Genomic DNA, 15,329 nt, shown 5'->3' on the forward strand with positions numbered 1-15,329 from the left:
AAGAAGCAGGCTCTCCTCCAACCTCCCAGAAGCACGTGAGGTGGAGCTCTGCTGAGCTTAGGAGAAGGCTCTAATTAGAACTTCCAACGCTAGAACTCGGAAGAAACCAATTTAAAGGAGGCATTGAGTGGCACAAAGGGGCTTTGGAGAGCTAAACGCAATGACACTAAGAAAATGGGGTTGAGTCCTAAGAGGTGGCAGATCAACTCACCTGTCTGGTGAAGAGGATGGCTGTGTCCCAGTACTCAGGGTGCTTGTCGCTCACTTTGTTCAGCTTTTTCTGCCAGGCACAGAAGTTGCGCAGAGTCAGGGCAGCGTTGCCTGTGACCTTGGGCCCGGTGTCGCGGTCTCCTAGGAGTAACACCTTGACCACAACGATGTTGATGGGGTTGAGGATGCTGGGGTGGCGGTAGAGTCGCGCCGCCGTGGCCAGCAGCGTCAGCAGATAATGTTCCAAGTCCGAGCCGTGAAACTTGACCATTGACTCGTCCGCCACCACCAGTGTCTCCACGTACCGTGGGATAGACACGAAGCGCTTGGCGCGCCCAGACCTGCGCCGACTGTGACTCTCCCCCACGCCCGTCCGCCGTGGTTTGTAAGGGTCCAGGGCCCTCAGAATGGCGGGGTTCCATCCCGAGGCCACCCCGCAGCGAGAGGTAGGGTCTCCGGAAGGCCCTACCGGAGCACCCCGGCGCTGGAGAAGGTGTGCGCCCTGGCTGTGACGCTGCGCCGCCGGCGCGCTGGCGTTGGGCAAAGGGCTAATGACATACTCCGCACCTCGGTAGCCGAAGGCTCCGCGGAGACCCCCGCACAGGCTCACAGCAGCAAAGGAGTCTGGCTCCGCGTTCACGTACCCGGAGTAGAAGCAGTGTCGCAGGTCTAGAGAGCTGCCGGTGAGCCTCTGGAAGGGGACACCTAGATACTCCGTAGCGAAGGCGGGAGCCAGGAACTGGGCATCCGGCGTCAGGTGTAGGTAAAAGTCCTGCTGGAAAGCTGTGATCTGAAAAATGAGACCCTGATCCCCGGAGTCCTCCGTACCCCTCCTGTAGTAGTGGCGGCCATTGATGTCCGGGTCCCGTCGGATTGGAACGACCACCTCCCACTCCGGCTCGGAGCTGCCAGCAGGTCGCCAGGCGAGAGCCAGGATTGAGATGCCCAGCAGAAGCATGGCGCCGGGCCGCGCACAGCCGCGCTCTGGGATGGGACTTAGCCCGGCTCCCACGGCAGGCACTGTCCCCTTGTAGCCCACAAACCAACGCCCGGGACAACAGGCAGCTACCAGAAAGGACAGCCAACCAAGTCGTGGAGACTCCTTCCAGAGCTGCAAGCGTGCACGGGGCAGCCCGCGCCTCCTACCTGTTCCTCCCTAAGCAAAACGCGCTCTGGGAGCTTTAGTACGATCGCTGTCAAGTGCACAGGCGAAAATTTGTCGTGGAGAAGTGGCGCGAGGTAGCGGGCTGCTTCGCTAACCGCAGTCACTCGCGGTGCAGCAAACCAGGCACTGGGCGAGCCTATAAAAGGCCCCCTCCTCTTTGGACTGCCCAGTCAGCGCCTCTCCCCTCACTCCCCTCCCAGCCTCCCAGAGCTCGCAGCCTGGAGCCTCCAGGGGCCACCGGAGAACTCGGTCCCGCCTCCTGAACAAGAGCCACTTGGCGGGGAGGGAGTGGCGTTCTGCTGAGGCAGGAGGCGTGGGCTGACCTAAGAAACCAACGCTGGAGTCTACTCGCGTTTTGCCCTAGGTACCCCAGTACTGAGACGCATCAGTCAGTACTGCCTGGCTGGGCATCTGTGAGTTCCCTAAGTCTTAGCCTTCCAGTTAGGGGAGTCAGGAACCAAGACAGTACTGACTCCCTTTTCCAGGTCCACCTCTTTCCTCCGGTTGCAGCAGCCCCACCCGCTGCTTCTTAACCATCAAGTCTCCTAAAAGACCTCAAGCCAAAGAGACCCCCTTTAAACGTCTTAGTGTTGGGAGAGAAACAGAGCCAGCTTCTTCTTGAACCCAGAGCCACCCGGGCCCACGAACTGCCCTGTGGGGTCAGTGCTGTGCTCTCTGGGCCCAGACAGGCTGTCAGATTTGCAGGAATTCTGCCAGGCAGCTGTTCAATGCAGTCATTATTTAAAATTAAATTCTATAAACTTACAATTAAATAAATTGTATTTTCAAACAAAGGTGATAAACTCTCAAAACCCCATCACTTCCTAATTATCTGATTATTCTCTCTGGTCTTAAGCCACTGAAATCTTCAACTCTTCCCCCCACAGCCCGGATCTCCCACAGAAGAGAGCAGGTGAAGGTGGGAATCCAAATGCCCTGCCACTTAGTGTCTCCATCTCCCCATGCATAGCAAAGGGCCCTCAAAATAGGTCATGTTGGCAGTATAGCTAACGCTAGCCCTTACTTAACATTTACTGGTTTCCTAGTGCCTAAAGGAGACAGACAAGCAAATGCTGGTTGTCTTCTACCAGGGAGAGCCAAGGGACTGGTGGGCAGCAGCAAAAGTAGACCATGCATCTTCTATGTGCCATGTGATCCTTGTCCAAGTATAGGGCAGGGCACTGGAATGGGAGAGTATGGATCAGCTGGAGAAAGCACAATCATGCTGTAAAGTTCCCATCCAGCTTGGAGATAAGCCTGGGGAGCTGAGTGTGGCACTAGACTTCAAGATTCTCACGTTTTTTGCAGAATCTGGGACTGGAGAGGTGGTTCAGGGGCTAAGAGCACCATCTTGCAGAGGATCCAGGTTCAGTTCTTAGCACCCACATAATGACTCACTGTCATCCATAACTCCAGTGCAAGGGGGCCCAATGCAGTCTAACCTCTTCAGGCACAGGCATGCATGCAGGCAAAACACTCATATACATAAAATAAAATAAACAAATCTGGGCAGAACCTCTTTTTTTCACCAACAAGAAAGAAACCATATAGAGGAAGGAGGCTTTCCTGCTTAGTGTCTCTTGATAAGCAGAAAGTCTTTCAGGAAACAAATGCTCTGGGTTGCATTCTGAAGAGAACACTAGAGGGGGAGTGTGACAAGTTTAAGGATGAAGAAGGTGGTGAGAAAAGGTTGGGGAACTGTGTTAGAGAAGTGCTACTCCAGTAAACAGGTTCCGTTGTCAAAGGAAAGAGAAAGCTGGGTCAGGTCCATAAACGAAGAGTTCTTTCTGCCCATTATCTTCTCCCCATAAAGAACCTTAGAAGAGCCCTCTAGGGCCTTGGAACAGGAAGACTGACAGATGCCCATAATTCTACTGAGGCCCCTCCTTAACTGAGACAAAGGATCTGAAATTCATTATGTGAATGAGTAAGAGATGGGTGTTTATACTCTATAAATGAAAGGGAAAGTGGGCATATGGGAGGAATGTGTGTAAGAGGGAGTTACAGTTTACAAAGGCCTTGTGTTTGAGTGTTCAAAGAAGGCCTATAATTAAAGAGCAACTCAGCAATGAAAAGCCATGTATTTAGAGCAAGCAGTTCCTCTCCTACACCCGACAGTTTTGATGGTGGATTACAAGACTTCCAACCGCATTTTACTTTCATTATGATGGGTTTGAACAAGACTTGCTGCCTGTCAATCAACATGGCAAGCCCAGGAAGAGGAAACCTCCTCCCCACCCAAGAACTTCCAATCTCCCTTCCCCAGTCACAGTCCAAAGAGTGCACCCCTGAGCACGGAACCTGACCGTGTGGACTTACACAAAGGCATGTGTTGCACACTCACTGCGGACCGAGCACTACACCGAAAGTTTTGTGTGCATTATCTTATTTAGTCCTCGTCTCTCTCCTCTTGGGAAGACAATTCTATTCACTTTTGCCAGGGGTTTCCAGTGAGGAAATGAGGCCGGGGGGATATGATGGTGTAAAGTACAGGCGAGCGGAAGTGAGAACTCAGAATCCAAGCTGCTTTGTTATGATCTGATTCTCAGCCTCTGAGTCTCCTTGTCTGTCAAGTGAGCAGGGTCTTTGTGAGGACCACACTGGAAATCTCTGGTCTCTAAAGACACTTCTACACCAGATATTTATGACTATTTGACTGAGGCCTATAAGAGGCAGTATAATGTAAGGATCAGTGTAATGACACATACCTAAATAGATATATAGAGAGAGGAAAATTTGATGTGATGGAACCCTTTACATGTGTAACTAAAAGAGGAGAGAGACAGACACAGAGAGAGACACATACACAGACACACAGAGATAGAAACAGAAACAGAAACAGAGACCAGAATCACACATCCTTCATCAGATACCAGCTACACAGTCTTGGGTACATGACAGTATTCCCCTAAACTTCAGTTTCCCCGCTGTTAAAATGGGGGAGAGGGTAAGGATATCACCTTAGCTCCAATAGTTGTGAAGACTAAATAGCTAATACTTCCAAAGAGTGCAACAGTATTTGGAACACATAAAAATTGTTTCTTAAAATCGTATCTACTAATACTAGATATGTTGCCTGCTGTCATCATCATCATCATCAACACCATCATCAACATCATCATCACCACCACCACTACTAGGCTTTACTAAGCCCTCCAATTGGCATCACGGCCTTCTGAAGTTTTCCATATTCTCAACAGGTAAGGAAAGAAAGCTTATAGAAACATCCTCCCCAGCTCTGGCAAGGGACTCATGGATGGTTTCAGCTGCCCACTTTCCATGCTAGAACCCCACAGCTACCATCCTCTTGCTTTTCTCTGTCTTCTATGATGTAATTATCCTTGGAAAGCAAAAAGTGCCACTCTACCTAGAGAAAGATTGGAAGCCTAACTGTGTTGTCACTTCTAAACATCTGTTTGGTCCTCAACACCCCTGAAGTCTCAGCCGACAGGCAGCTTCTCCAAGGGCTGTCTCCAAGCCACCCAATGTCACAATGTAATTATGATGTAATTAATTAATTAATCACAATGTAATTTATAATTATTTGTCTAGATCTTAGCATTTATCTCTATTTTTAAAAAACTAATTTTCTTATTACATTTATTTGTGAGTGTTTACATGTGTATTTGTATGTGTATCTGCTACAGCATACATATGGAGGTCACAAAACACCTCTCAGGAATCTGTTCTCTCCTGCCACCTTGTGGGGTCTGAGGATGGAACTCAGGTCATCAGGCCTGTGCAGAAACACCTCTACCCACTGAGCCGTCTCTTCGGCCCTGGATCTTTACTTCTTTATGTATTGATTCCCTGTGCCCCTGATAGAGTAAGAGTGGGACCTCACGTGTCTTCTTCACTATTCTATCCCTGGGGAACCAGCATAGTGCTGGGCATACTGGACTCTCCATATATATTGAATGAATGATTGAACCTATTCTATGCTCAGCTTACTTACCCTAGTCTATAAAATATTTGACCAACAGTTTCACCTCCAAGATTGATAAACCTGCCCCATGAAGGAGACTCCCCAGTGTGCTGCAGTTCTTCATGCCTCCCACCTCTCTGGCACAAGCCGGAGCCCACTAAGTACCTCACCACCTAACCCAGCACCTTCATTTCAGGGTTGAGACATCTCAAACTCAAATGAGTAAATTGGTTTGTATAAAGTCAGCCAGCCAGTCAGCTGCCTTACTCAACTCATGAACTCATCCTACCTGAACATCGAACACCTGCTCTAACCTCATCAACTAGCTTAGCTGCTTCATGTAGCTCTTACCACAAGAGTAGCTCTCTGGAAGCATAGGATATCATCTTAATTTCACCTATGCCTGTCTAAAAATGACAGAAGCCCCTCATTTATTGCACTCACACAGAGAGGTTCCGTTGGCTTGCCCTTTTCTAATTATGTGGAGTCATATCCTGAGAAAGAGCTACAGCCATCGAGCCTCGGAATCTCATCAGAATCGGGGCTCCCTTTCCCGCCATGTCAATCTCCATGACAGTCTCCAGCACAGGTGTTGACTACGTGGTTAGGCCAGGTCCGTTCCAGGTAGAAGATCAGCTCAATAAGGAGCGCACTGAGGCCAGAGCTGGCAGCCACAATCAGGTTAGATCTTGCTTCCTTCAGAGGCCAGGCTGGTGATTTTCTAACCAAATATGACTCTATTGGCCTGGGGCATGCCAGGAGTTCTTCCCAAAATACCAAGATGAGCCCTGTGGAAACCAGGAGAACAAGCACTGTGCTGGTTAGGCAAGATTTCTCTGGGAAGGAAAGTGATCAGAAGCACTTTGATTTCTTAGATTAGAGATTATAAATCATTAGTTCACCAGGTTGGGATTTAATTCATGTTTTTTATATCGCAACATGAAAATAAATTTATGAACTTATCAACTCAGCCCTTGTCTCCTTGTGTCTTTATCGTTCTTTGTCAAAGATCCCTAAAAGCCACATGCATCTCATCCACTCATCATGGACTCTACACCAGAGAAAGGAAAGTAAACAGAATGTCCATGGGTGCAGCCTTGGAGAGCGCCTTGGGGGACCAAGGAAATGATAAACCATAGTGTTGAGAGCCTTCCCCGGTTTCCACTACTACTTGAGCCCTCCACTACTCTCCTTCCAGATGTGGGGACAGCTGGGACAGCTGGAGGTTCATCTAAGGCCCTATGAATTATAGCTCTGGGCCCGGGTCCATTCTTTATTGCTCGAGGAAATGTTTAACTCTATTTTTCCTCTGAACCACCCACTCTTGTTCTTTTCTCTGGGTTTAAGAGCTTAAGTAGAAGTTCTTCTGACACTTCCAGTACTAATTCCTTTGGATCCTAGATCAGAACCAAGGGTCTTGATTTGGCTGAAGCAAACTCAACAAGTAATTCCAGATTGTGTCCTTCTTCTGACCTAAATTCTACTCATATAGTCTTAAATACCAGCCACCACCCCAAAGCGCAGGCACCCCAATTCAGTCACTTATTTTATAGCTTTACATGTACACACCTCAATGTCAATTACTTTGGACTTCTTAGCTGTTCCCTACATGTACACACCTTTGCTTTCTGTTGGATGGATGACTCCTTCAGTGGAGACACACTCAAATATAACTTCTCAACTCCTACCTACAGACTTCGAAAGCAATTCAGTTGTCTGGCCAAACAAGCTTCTGTCTCCTCTGCTCATCCGCTATGCTCCTTCCCCAACCTGCATCCACGATAGAACCTTCAAGACTGGACTTGACCTGGAGCCTCCGGGTCCACCGTGATGGGGATGAAGGACAACCTCTAGACATCAGATGAAGCTCCAGGATGAACTCCACCATTCCAGAGGACAAGGTGGTGGGAATGAGACATACTAGAAAGTGGGAGTCGGGAGTGGGAAGTCGGAGTGGATACAATCACAATATATTGTATACATATATGAAATTGTTAAACATTCAAAGACAATCTTTTTAATTGTTTTCATCAGTCTCCAGAAATAAATTAGTCTCTTCCACCAACCTATCCTTCTTTCTAATAAAACACTAGGAACATACAAAATCCTATATAATTCAGAATTCATACATATTATCTCACTTTAGCCTTATAAATAACTTTGGGGAAAAGACTTCTAGGGGTCATTAATAGCTCTACTTTGGGTAAGATAAACTTAGCCTTGGGCTAGCAAGATAGCTCAGTGGATAAAGAAATTTATAAGTAAGTCTAATGCATCCTGGAACCCATAGTGGAGGAAGAAGAGAACCACTCCTGAAAGTTGTCCTTTGACCTCCACAGGCATACCACAGCACACATGGCACACATGTGCTCTCTCTCACTCTCTCTCTCTCTCTCTCTCTCTCTCTCTCTCTCTCTCTCTCTCTCTCTCTCACACACACACACACACACACACACACACACACACATCATTTCAGATACACATATCACATGCACACTCATTCTCTAATAATAAGCAAGAATAATAAAATTTTAAATAATAATTTAAGCAAAAAGGAAATAAGACTCATAGAATTTGAATGACTGACAAAAATCTCCTTGTTGAGGAGTAGTAGAATTAAGACCAAGGCACCTATTTTACATTAAGTTCTACCACAGGGACTCCTCAGCCTTCAGTGTTCCCGTGTTCACTGTCTTCAGAATTCATCATAGGCAGCTCTAGATCTTCCTCCCTCGGATACTCCTTCTCACACTCCTTAAACACATACAAATTGGCTTAAATGGAATTCTTAAGAATCCATGAGTTGCTGGGTCAACAATTAAGACTAAAGTCCTAAAATGATCTAGTCTACATTCTTTGGAACTTCTTCAGACTTCTATAATGAACCCTCAGAATAGAATGGCACTGTTCAAGTTGGAATCCAAGAGTGTATTTTCCATGGTATTCATTTCCACTTCCCTCCCTGCACAGTGCCACTGAGAGGACTCAGCTTACTGGAAATCACCATGGATCACCGGAGCAATGCTGCAAAGATTCTTAATGATTTGGGAACCTCAGAGATCATAAACAGTGAGGCACTTCCCCCAGAAAGAACACCCAAGTGCGCGCACACACACACACACACACACACACACACACACACACACAGAGATATTACCCATAGCTTTGGAAATATGCAGCCCCTCAGAAGCCCAGTCTGACTTCTAGAAGGAGAGCCAATCCTGTCCTTGCCCAAAAAATAGGAAAAACTCTCCTCCCACAGCAGGTAAATTGATAAGAGGCTGGAAAAATCACAAGGGTTTGTGCTTGGCCCAAATTCAATGAGCCAGCCCATCCATGATGGAGAGAGAAGAACACAGAGCATAGAACAGGCCAACTCATAATCCAACTGCAGTTCGGTGGGGGTGGGGGGCAGACAGCTGTTTGATGCTGCTTTCGTTTGGAGGCACCTAGCTCCATGCTCCTGGTGTTTTGAATTCCTTATTCTGTCCTTTAGAGACAATATTCTTATTATCACAAGCACAGACACATGGGATCCACAGAGTGAGTAGCACCATTTGGGACTCATAATTAGGAAGTATGACAGATACAGTTCTCACTTCAGGAGTTTGAAATTTATTTGTTCCGCCAAGAAAAACAGAGAGGAGTCGTGGATTCTTGCTCACTTCATGTAGGTAAAATTAGAGGGAAAAGCATACAGCCTGTGCACACCCAGAGGCGACAGACACTTCCTTGCTCCTCCACTCCTGTCCCCTCAGAGAATGCCTGCCTCCCCTCTGTACACACATTCCCTGACTGGCCCCTCCACCACTGTGCTTTCTGTGGCTCTCCCATACTTCCCACACATCTTCACTCCTTTTTCTCAAAATTGTGTTGCCAGCATTTCATTCACACTGATGTGAAAGTCATGATAACAGCTTGAAGATGGTTCCCGTTAGTGTACGTTTATTTACAGCTTAAAAGAATCCAATTGTTTTTCCAAGCCAAGTTCTGACAGTGGGACTTCAGACTGTACCCAGTAAGGACGGAGTCTTTAGGAGGGGAGGAAGAAGAAAGGCCCTCAGGAAGAGCTGCTGTCAGCAGATCCACAGACTGTACACAACGCTAGGGGGCACGATTCACATCAACAAAGGCCATCAGAAGCAAACGCAGCAGCTGAGCCCACTTGCTAAGCACGTTCCTTCCCTCCAGCATTTTCCTGAGACCAGCAGGGTTGTAATAGGGAGGCCTCCAGTAAGTAAGTTACTGCCCTCAAGTTGTTGTGGGTTTTTTTTTTAATGGTATAATTTTTTTCTATTAATTAATTTTTTTCATTTATTTTACATCCCTATCACAGTTTCCCCTCTCTCCTCTCCTCTAGTCCCCTCCCCCATCCTCCCCCCCACCTCCCCTCTATCCCACCCCCATCTACTCCTCCTCTGTTTGTCCATCTCCACCTCTGGTCTCTGTTCAGAAAGGGGCAGGCCTCCCATGGGCATCAAGAAAGCATGGCACACCAAGTTGAGGCAGGACCAAGCTCCTCCCCCTGCATCAAGGCGGGGTGAGGCAACTCAGCATGGGGAATAGGCTCCCAAAAGCCAGCTTAAGTGCGGGGGATAGGTCCTGATCCCACTGCTAGGAGCCCCACAAACAGATCAAGCTCCACAGCTGTCACACACATGCAGGCCCTCAAGTCTTTTGTCTGGCAGCTCATTTAGAACTGTGTGGTAGGATGCTTATCTCTCAGGCATCTCTTTTTGGTACTAACCTAATTGATGTATGTTGCTTTCCTCTAGGCTCCACACCTCTCCATTTCACTCAGGAAGTGGAAAAGTGAGTGAACCATGGGAACAAGCCTCATGCATGGCCAAGGTGAAATCATAGCCCAAAGTGGAGATAAAATTTACTACTGAGCACCCACAACTCAATATGGATGAGCCCTGTAGGTATCAATTCTCTCATCTTCAAAGACACTGGAAATCAAGGGGCTGAAAACTGGGACTGAGAGATGGGTCGGCAGTTAAGAGCACTGGCTGCCCTTCCAGAGAACCCAGATTTGATTTTCAGCATCCACACAGCTCACAACCATCTGTAACTCCAGTTCCAAGAGATCAGATGCCCTCTTCTGGCCTCCACAAGCACCGGGTATACAAACTGGGCACAGACATACATGCAGGCAAACATCCATGCTGACCTCCCTCTCCATGCTGGGATTTGGTCTGGCTTGAGCTTGTATGGGACTTGTACATTGTTTTACAATTGCCAAGGGTTCGTGTGTTCATATTGTACTGTGTTGAGGACACTTTTCTTGCAGTCACCCAGAACCTCTGATTCTTACAGTCTTTCCATCCATTTTTCCACCACAATTATGGAGCCTCGGGAGGAGGTGATGGGATACAGATGCCTCGTTTAGGGCTGAGAATTCTGTCGTCTCCTATTCTCTGTGCCTTGGCCAGTTGAGGTCTTCCTGTTAGTCACCAGCTCCTGCAATGTCATCATGGCCTTTCTCTGCTCAGAAGCCCCTAGTACATCTATGTTGCCATCTGGAAGAGAGTACACAGTACCCAGAGCAAGAAATACATCTTTTCCCACACTGCCCCCGCCCCCACCAGCTCCTCCAGCAGTGTTCCTCAGCAGTCCCTGTCCTGCAGGCCTGTGAGGCTGCTTTCTTTTTCTAGTGCTGAAGGTTTAACTAGGGGCTTTGAGCGCGACAGGCAAGTGCCTAACACAATACTACATTTCTAGCCCTTAGTTTATAATCGGGATCTTCCTACGCAGTTCAGCCTAACCTCAAACTTGCAACCCTCCTGCCTCTGACTCCTCAGCACTGGGATTACAGGCTTGCTATACTACATTCAGCTAGTTCCTTATTTTATCAGACACACCAGACACTTTAATGTCCTTGGTGTGAGAGAGCATGTACATGCATGCATGCATCTACACCTTCCTAAGAGAGGTTTCTCCTGCTAGTGCCCAGTAAACTCCTATTGGTTCACTGAAGTTAAGAAGAAGGAAAAAACCATTCGGATGAATCTTTCACAACCTTCTCTCTGCCTACCAAAGCACAGCTATCTCTGTGATCAAATAACTTATTGATTAAGTCTACCTGCAAGTGTTTCCTGGCCTCCCATTCTCTGCACCGGGCCTTTCATTCGGCTTTCGTATTGCACCTGTAATATCATGACAGTTACTTGACTATTTCAAGTCTCAATGAAATAGATATTCAGAACACCAGAAATGTCGTTTGCATTTCTTTGTCCCAGTGTCTAGGACCAGTTCTGGCACACAGTCGATTTGTGAAAGTACTGAAAGTAAAAATGATGAGCAGCTGGGTGAGGAAAGGCAGAGAGGAAGAAAACTTAGAAAGAAGGAAAAAAGTGAGCCAAGTTAAGGAGAAGAGAGAAGATTAGGGTAGATGCCAGGGGTGGAGCAAGAGAAGAAAAGCAAGAAAGGAGGAATAGAAGAGTGAGCTTTGTCTCCTATCACCACTCAAATGTGTGTGTGTGTCCACCTGTGCATGTGCGTGCAAGTGTGTGCACATGTGTGTGTAGATGGGTGCCTATGTGGGTTGAGTGTAAGTGAGCATCTATACACCCACATAATGTAATATTCCAAGAAAAACCTTCAACATTTGAAGCTTCAATACTATTTAAATATTTGTATTGATTACACCAGAAGCCACATCTGTCCCTACCTCCCCTGCTTCACCGAGACGGTAAACCCTCTTCTCTTCCTGTGTCTTCAGGCCTGGCTTCTTTCCCAATCACCTTTAAGGCAAGCAAAAGGTAGTTTCACAGTCTCGATGAGTTCATGCAAACTGAAGCACTGCTTGTAGGTCACGAAACATGACTAAAATCAGAAGATCTCAGATTGTTCCATTTGGAAGATTCTTTTAATGAGACAAACACAAAGGCCTAGAGAGATGGCTCCGCAGTTAAAAACACAGCTCTCATAGAAGAGCCAGGTTCGTTTACCAGCACAGTATCAAAAGGTTCACAGCTACCCACAACTCCAGTTCCAGGGGATCCAACACCCTATGACCTCCACAAGAACCTACATGCATGTGATGCACATAAATGCATGGAGGCACACACACATACAAGCAAAATTAGAAAATAAGTCTCTCCTTTAAAAGAAGGCCATCATAAAAGAAAGAGGTCAGAATGAAGGCGTGCAATCACTGTGACAGGGAGGATGCAGAAATACATCAGATGTGGAAATACTGCACTCTGATGAGCCAGTTCTGCTAGTGGCCCCATTGACAGACAGACATGGGCTCTGGGTTACACTATGCCCAGATGTGACATGGAAACAACCTGCATTGAGAACCCGAGGTTCAGCCCTTAATCTCCTGTCAATCACCGTGTGATTCTGTTCAGATAAATGCCTCATAAGTCTCATTCCCTATCTGTCAGAAAAGGGATCTCTTAGGTCCTGTCTCCCTAGACTGACTATGCCTCTCTTTGAAATTCTTTAATGACAACAAACAGGATGAGACCCAAACAGACTAAGCTCTCTGGAAGAACATTTGGGGGAAAAATAATCCTTGTAATGTAAGGAAGTAAGACTGGTGGACAAGTGAAGAATTTCCCATAAACACAGATGTCTTAAGACACAACAAACAATAGAAACTAGATTTTCTTATCCAGAATCAAAGAATGTTGCACTATTCAATAATACTTGACAATTCCAACAGGTGCGTCTTACAATATTGTCTCCCATCCTCTTCCGAAGTCCTGTTTTTTTGAAAACTCTTACATGTGTCTCTTGTGATTGCTTGACTACTTCCACTGACCTATTAAAATGACAGTTCCGCCTAGATGCAGGCTGCAGTAGGCCACACAGCTGCTGGGGACACGGCATGTGGCCCCGGCCTCTCCCAAGCTGCGGGGACGGTGCCTGCAAGCCTGTCGGATGTTTGTTTCTCTTGGCTCTCTTTCCTCGGCTCTCTCACAATGTGAATATTCCTGGTAGTGGTTACTCTTGAGCCGAAGTGTTCCCAACTTACTGGATTCTCTGCTGGTCCTCAAAGCAGAAGGTCAGATGAGAGCTCCAGGCAACTCTGGAGTTGACAGCTGGGTGGAAAGATGGTGAGAGCTATTCCAGATGTTTTACAGCTGCTCCCCCAGGCCAGATGGGAGAACAGATGATGACCATGGTGATGACGGTGGTGGTGGTAATGGTGGTGGGGGTGTGATGACGGTAGTGATGGTGGTGGTGGTGGTGGTAGGGATGTTGCTGGTAATTTATACATGCTTACATGTGCCATGGCACTTCACATTCTAACTTACTGTAAATATATTCACTTATGAATATATATATATATATATATATATTCATAATCTTGACTAAGCACCTTGCCATACCTGAAAAAAATTATTCTCTATCCTGAAGTGCCTAGCTCCTTTCACTCATCTCCCTTTTCCTTTTAAAACAAAGCTAAATGGGTGCAAAGTGTGTGTGTGTGTGTGTGTGTGTGTGTGTGTGTGTGTGTGTGTGTGTGTGTCTGTGTCTGTGTCTGTGTCTGTGTGTGTGTGTCTGTGTCTGTGTGTGTGTGTAAAAATGGTTACATGGAGATGAGACCATTGTTGAAGGAGGTTTCAGACCCTCTTACAGCAGCTACAAAAGGTAAATGTAACAAGACTCCCATCTGGTGGTTGTAATAAATAGTGACAATTTGGGGAAATGTTTTGCTTGCATTAGTGACTAACTGGGTATACAGGAGCCACGGCATTCTTGAGATCCAGGTGGTCTCTGACCCTGAGAACACCTCAGCTTTTTCTGCCCTCCTAGACTCTCTTTTGAATTGAGAGACACTGGTCTTAATGATGACCATAGATGGAGGTGAAGAAAGACTAATAAGAAAGAGAGCACATCGGTTACATTAACTGAGACAGACAACTTACCTCCCTCAATGAATGACTGTAAGGAATCCGGTGAGCACTCAGCTCCCCTTCTGTAGAAGTGGAAAGGACTGCTCCTTCTACTCATTTGCGACATGATAATTACTTCTAGAAACACCAAATTCCAGCACTGCCACCTTCTGGCCATATGCAGTCCCAAGACTATTCTCATTGTGGCCATAGTTATTACCTATATTGCTCAAATGTCCAAGTTACTCTTTTAAGTCATTTACATAGTAATCACAGATTGTAACCATGGATGTATTCTTTCTGGAATCCTGGGTATCTTTTGTGTGTGTATGTTGCCCAAACACTCCTTCATTCGGCTAACTTGGAGGGCAGGGGCCACCTCTTAAGCAATTTGATGCACACATTAGCAGACACTGAGAACATAAATAGCAAAGTTATTGGTCTTTGTTTCTTGGTGTATTTAAATCAATAAAACTCTTGTTAGGAAGAGAATGTCAATACCACCATAAGGTTGTTTATGCTAGTCTGCTTCTCGCGATGCTGATAACACGGTTGGCTGCATGCCCATGGACACTGTCTGAGAGTACCACAGCAGCCAGCTGAAAGCAGAAATTGATTGGAATAACTGCTTCTTTGCCAGGGTAGCCTTGAGAATATGAATGACTGGTTTTGTAAATACTGAACTCTATTCCAGAGGTTTCACTTAGCCACGAAGAAAGAAGTGAGCAGAAAGAGGTTTGCATGGAGCCCCTCTTACACATGAGTGACAGCACCAAAGCCTGTGTGATGAAGAAAACAGGTGTGAATCAACATAAAATTGGTGTCGGAAATGGAATATGGCATGCCTGGGATGTGTGTTCAATGGCAGGACCGAGAGGGACTGGGAAGTCCTTTCTCTGGTAACTGTTAGGTGACATTGTGGCCATCATCTGATAGCTAAAATGACAGAAAATGGACGTAACTTGCAGCACAGAAAGGTTTGGAAGGAATGAACTTTGCTTATGTTTAAGAGCTATAGCTGGACTTTGAGAGAAGCCATTTTATTTCTTTCTTTGAAACCTTGAAGGAACCAGGGTCCAGAAAGAGAGACTAAGCATCCTCCCAAAGAAGGACACTGGCCCAACACTCCTCTCTAGCCCCCTAATACCCTGGTTAACACTGTGTGAGATGTTCTTCC

General features: G+C 46.6%; 1 protein-coding gene across 1 annotated transcript in view; it reads right to left on the bottom strand.

The window, feature by feature from the left end:
• The window catches only part of Adamts15 (ADAM metallopeptidase with thrombospondin type 1 motif 15), a 29,165-nt gene extending 23,001 nt beyond the window's left edge, over nt 1–6,164 (bottom strand). The window contains exon 1 of the mRNA XM_052755616.1: nt 212–6,164. Coding sequence (XP_052611576.1) covers nt 212–1,168 — 957 coding nt within the window. The 5' untranslated portion in view covers nt 1,169–6,164. The remainder of the gene's footprint in view (nt 1–211) is intronic.
• Nucleotides 6,165–15,329: the final 9,165 nt, after the last annotated feature.

This window comes from Peromyscus californicus, unplaced genomic scaffold (genome assembly GCF_007827085.1).
Source record: "Peromyscus californicus insignis strain IS unplaced genomic scaffold, ASM782708v3 Scaffold_11__1_contigs__length_118956290, whole genome shotgun sequence".
Lineage (NCBI taxonomy): Eukaryota > Metazoa > Chordata > Mammalia > Rodentia > Cricetidae > Peromyscus > Peromyscus californicus.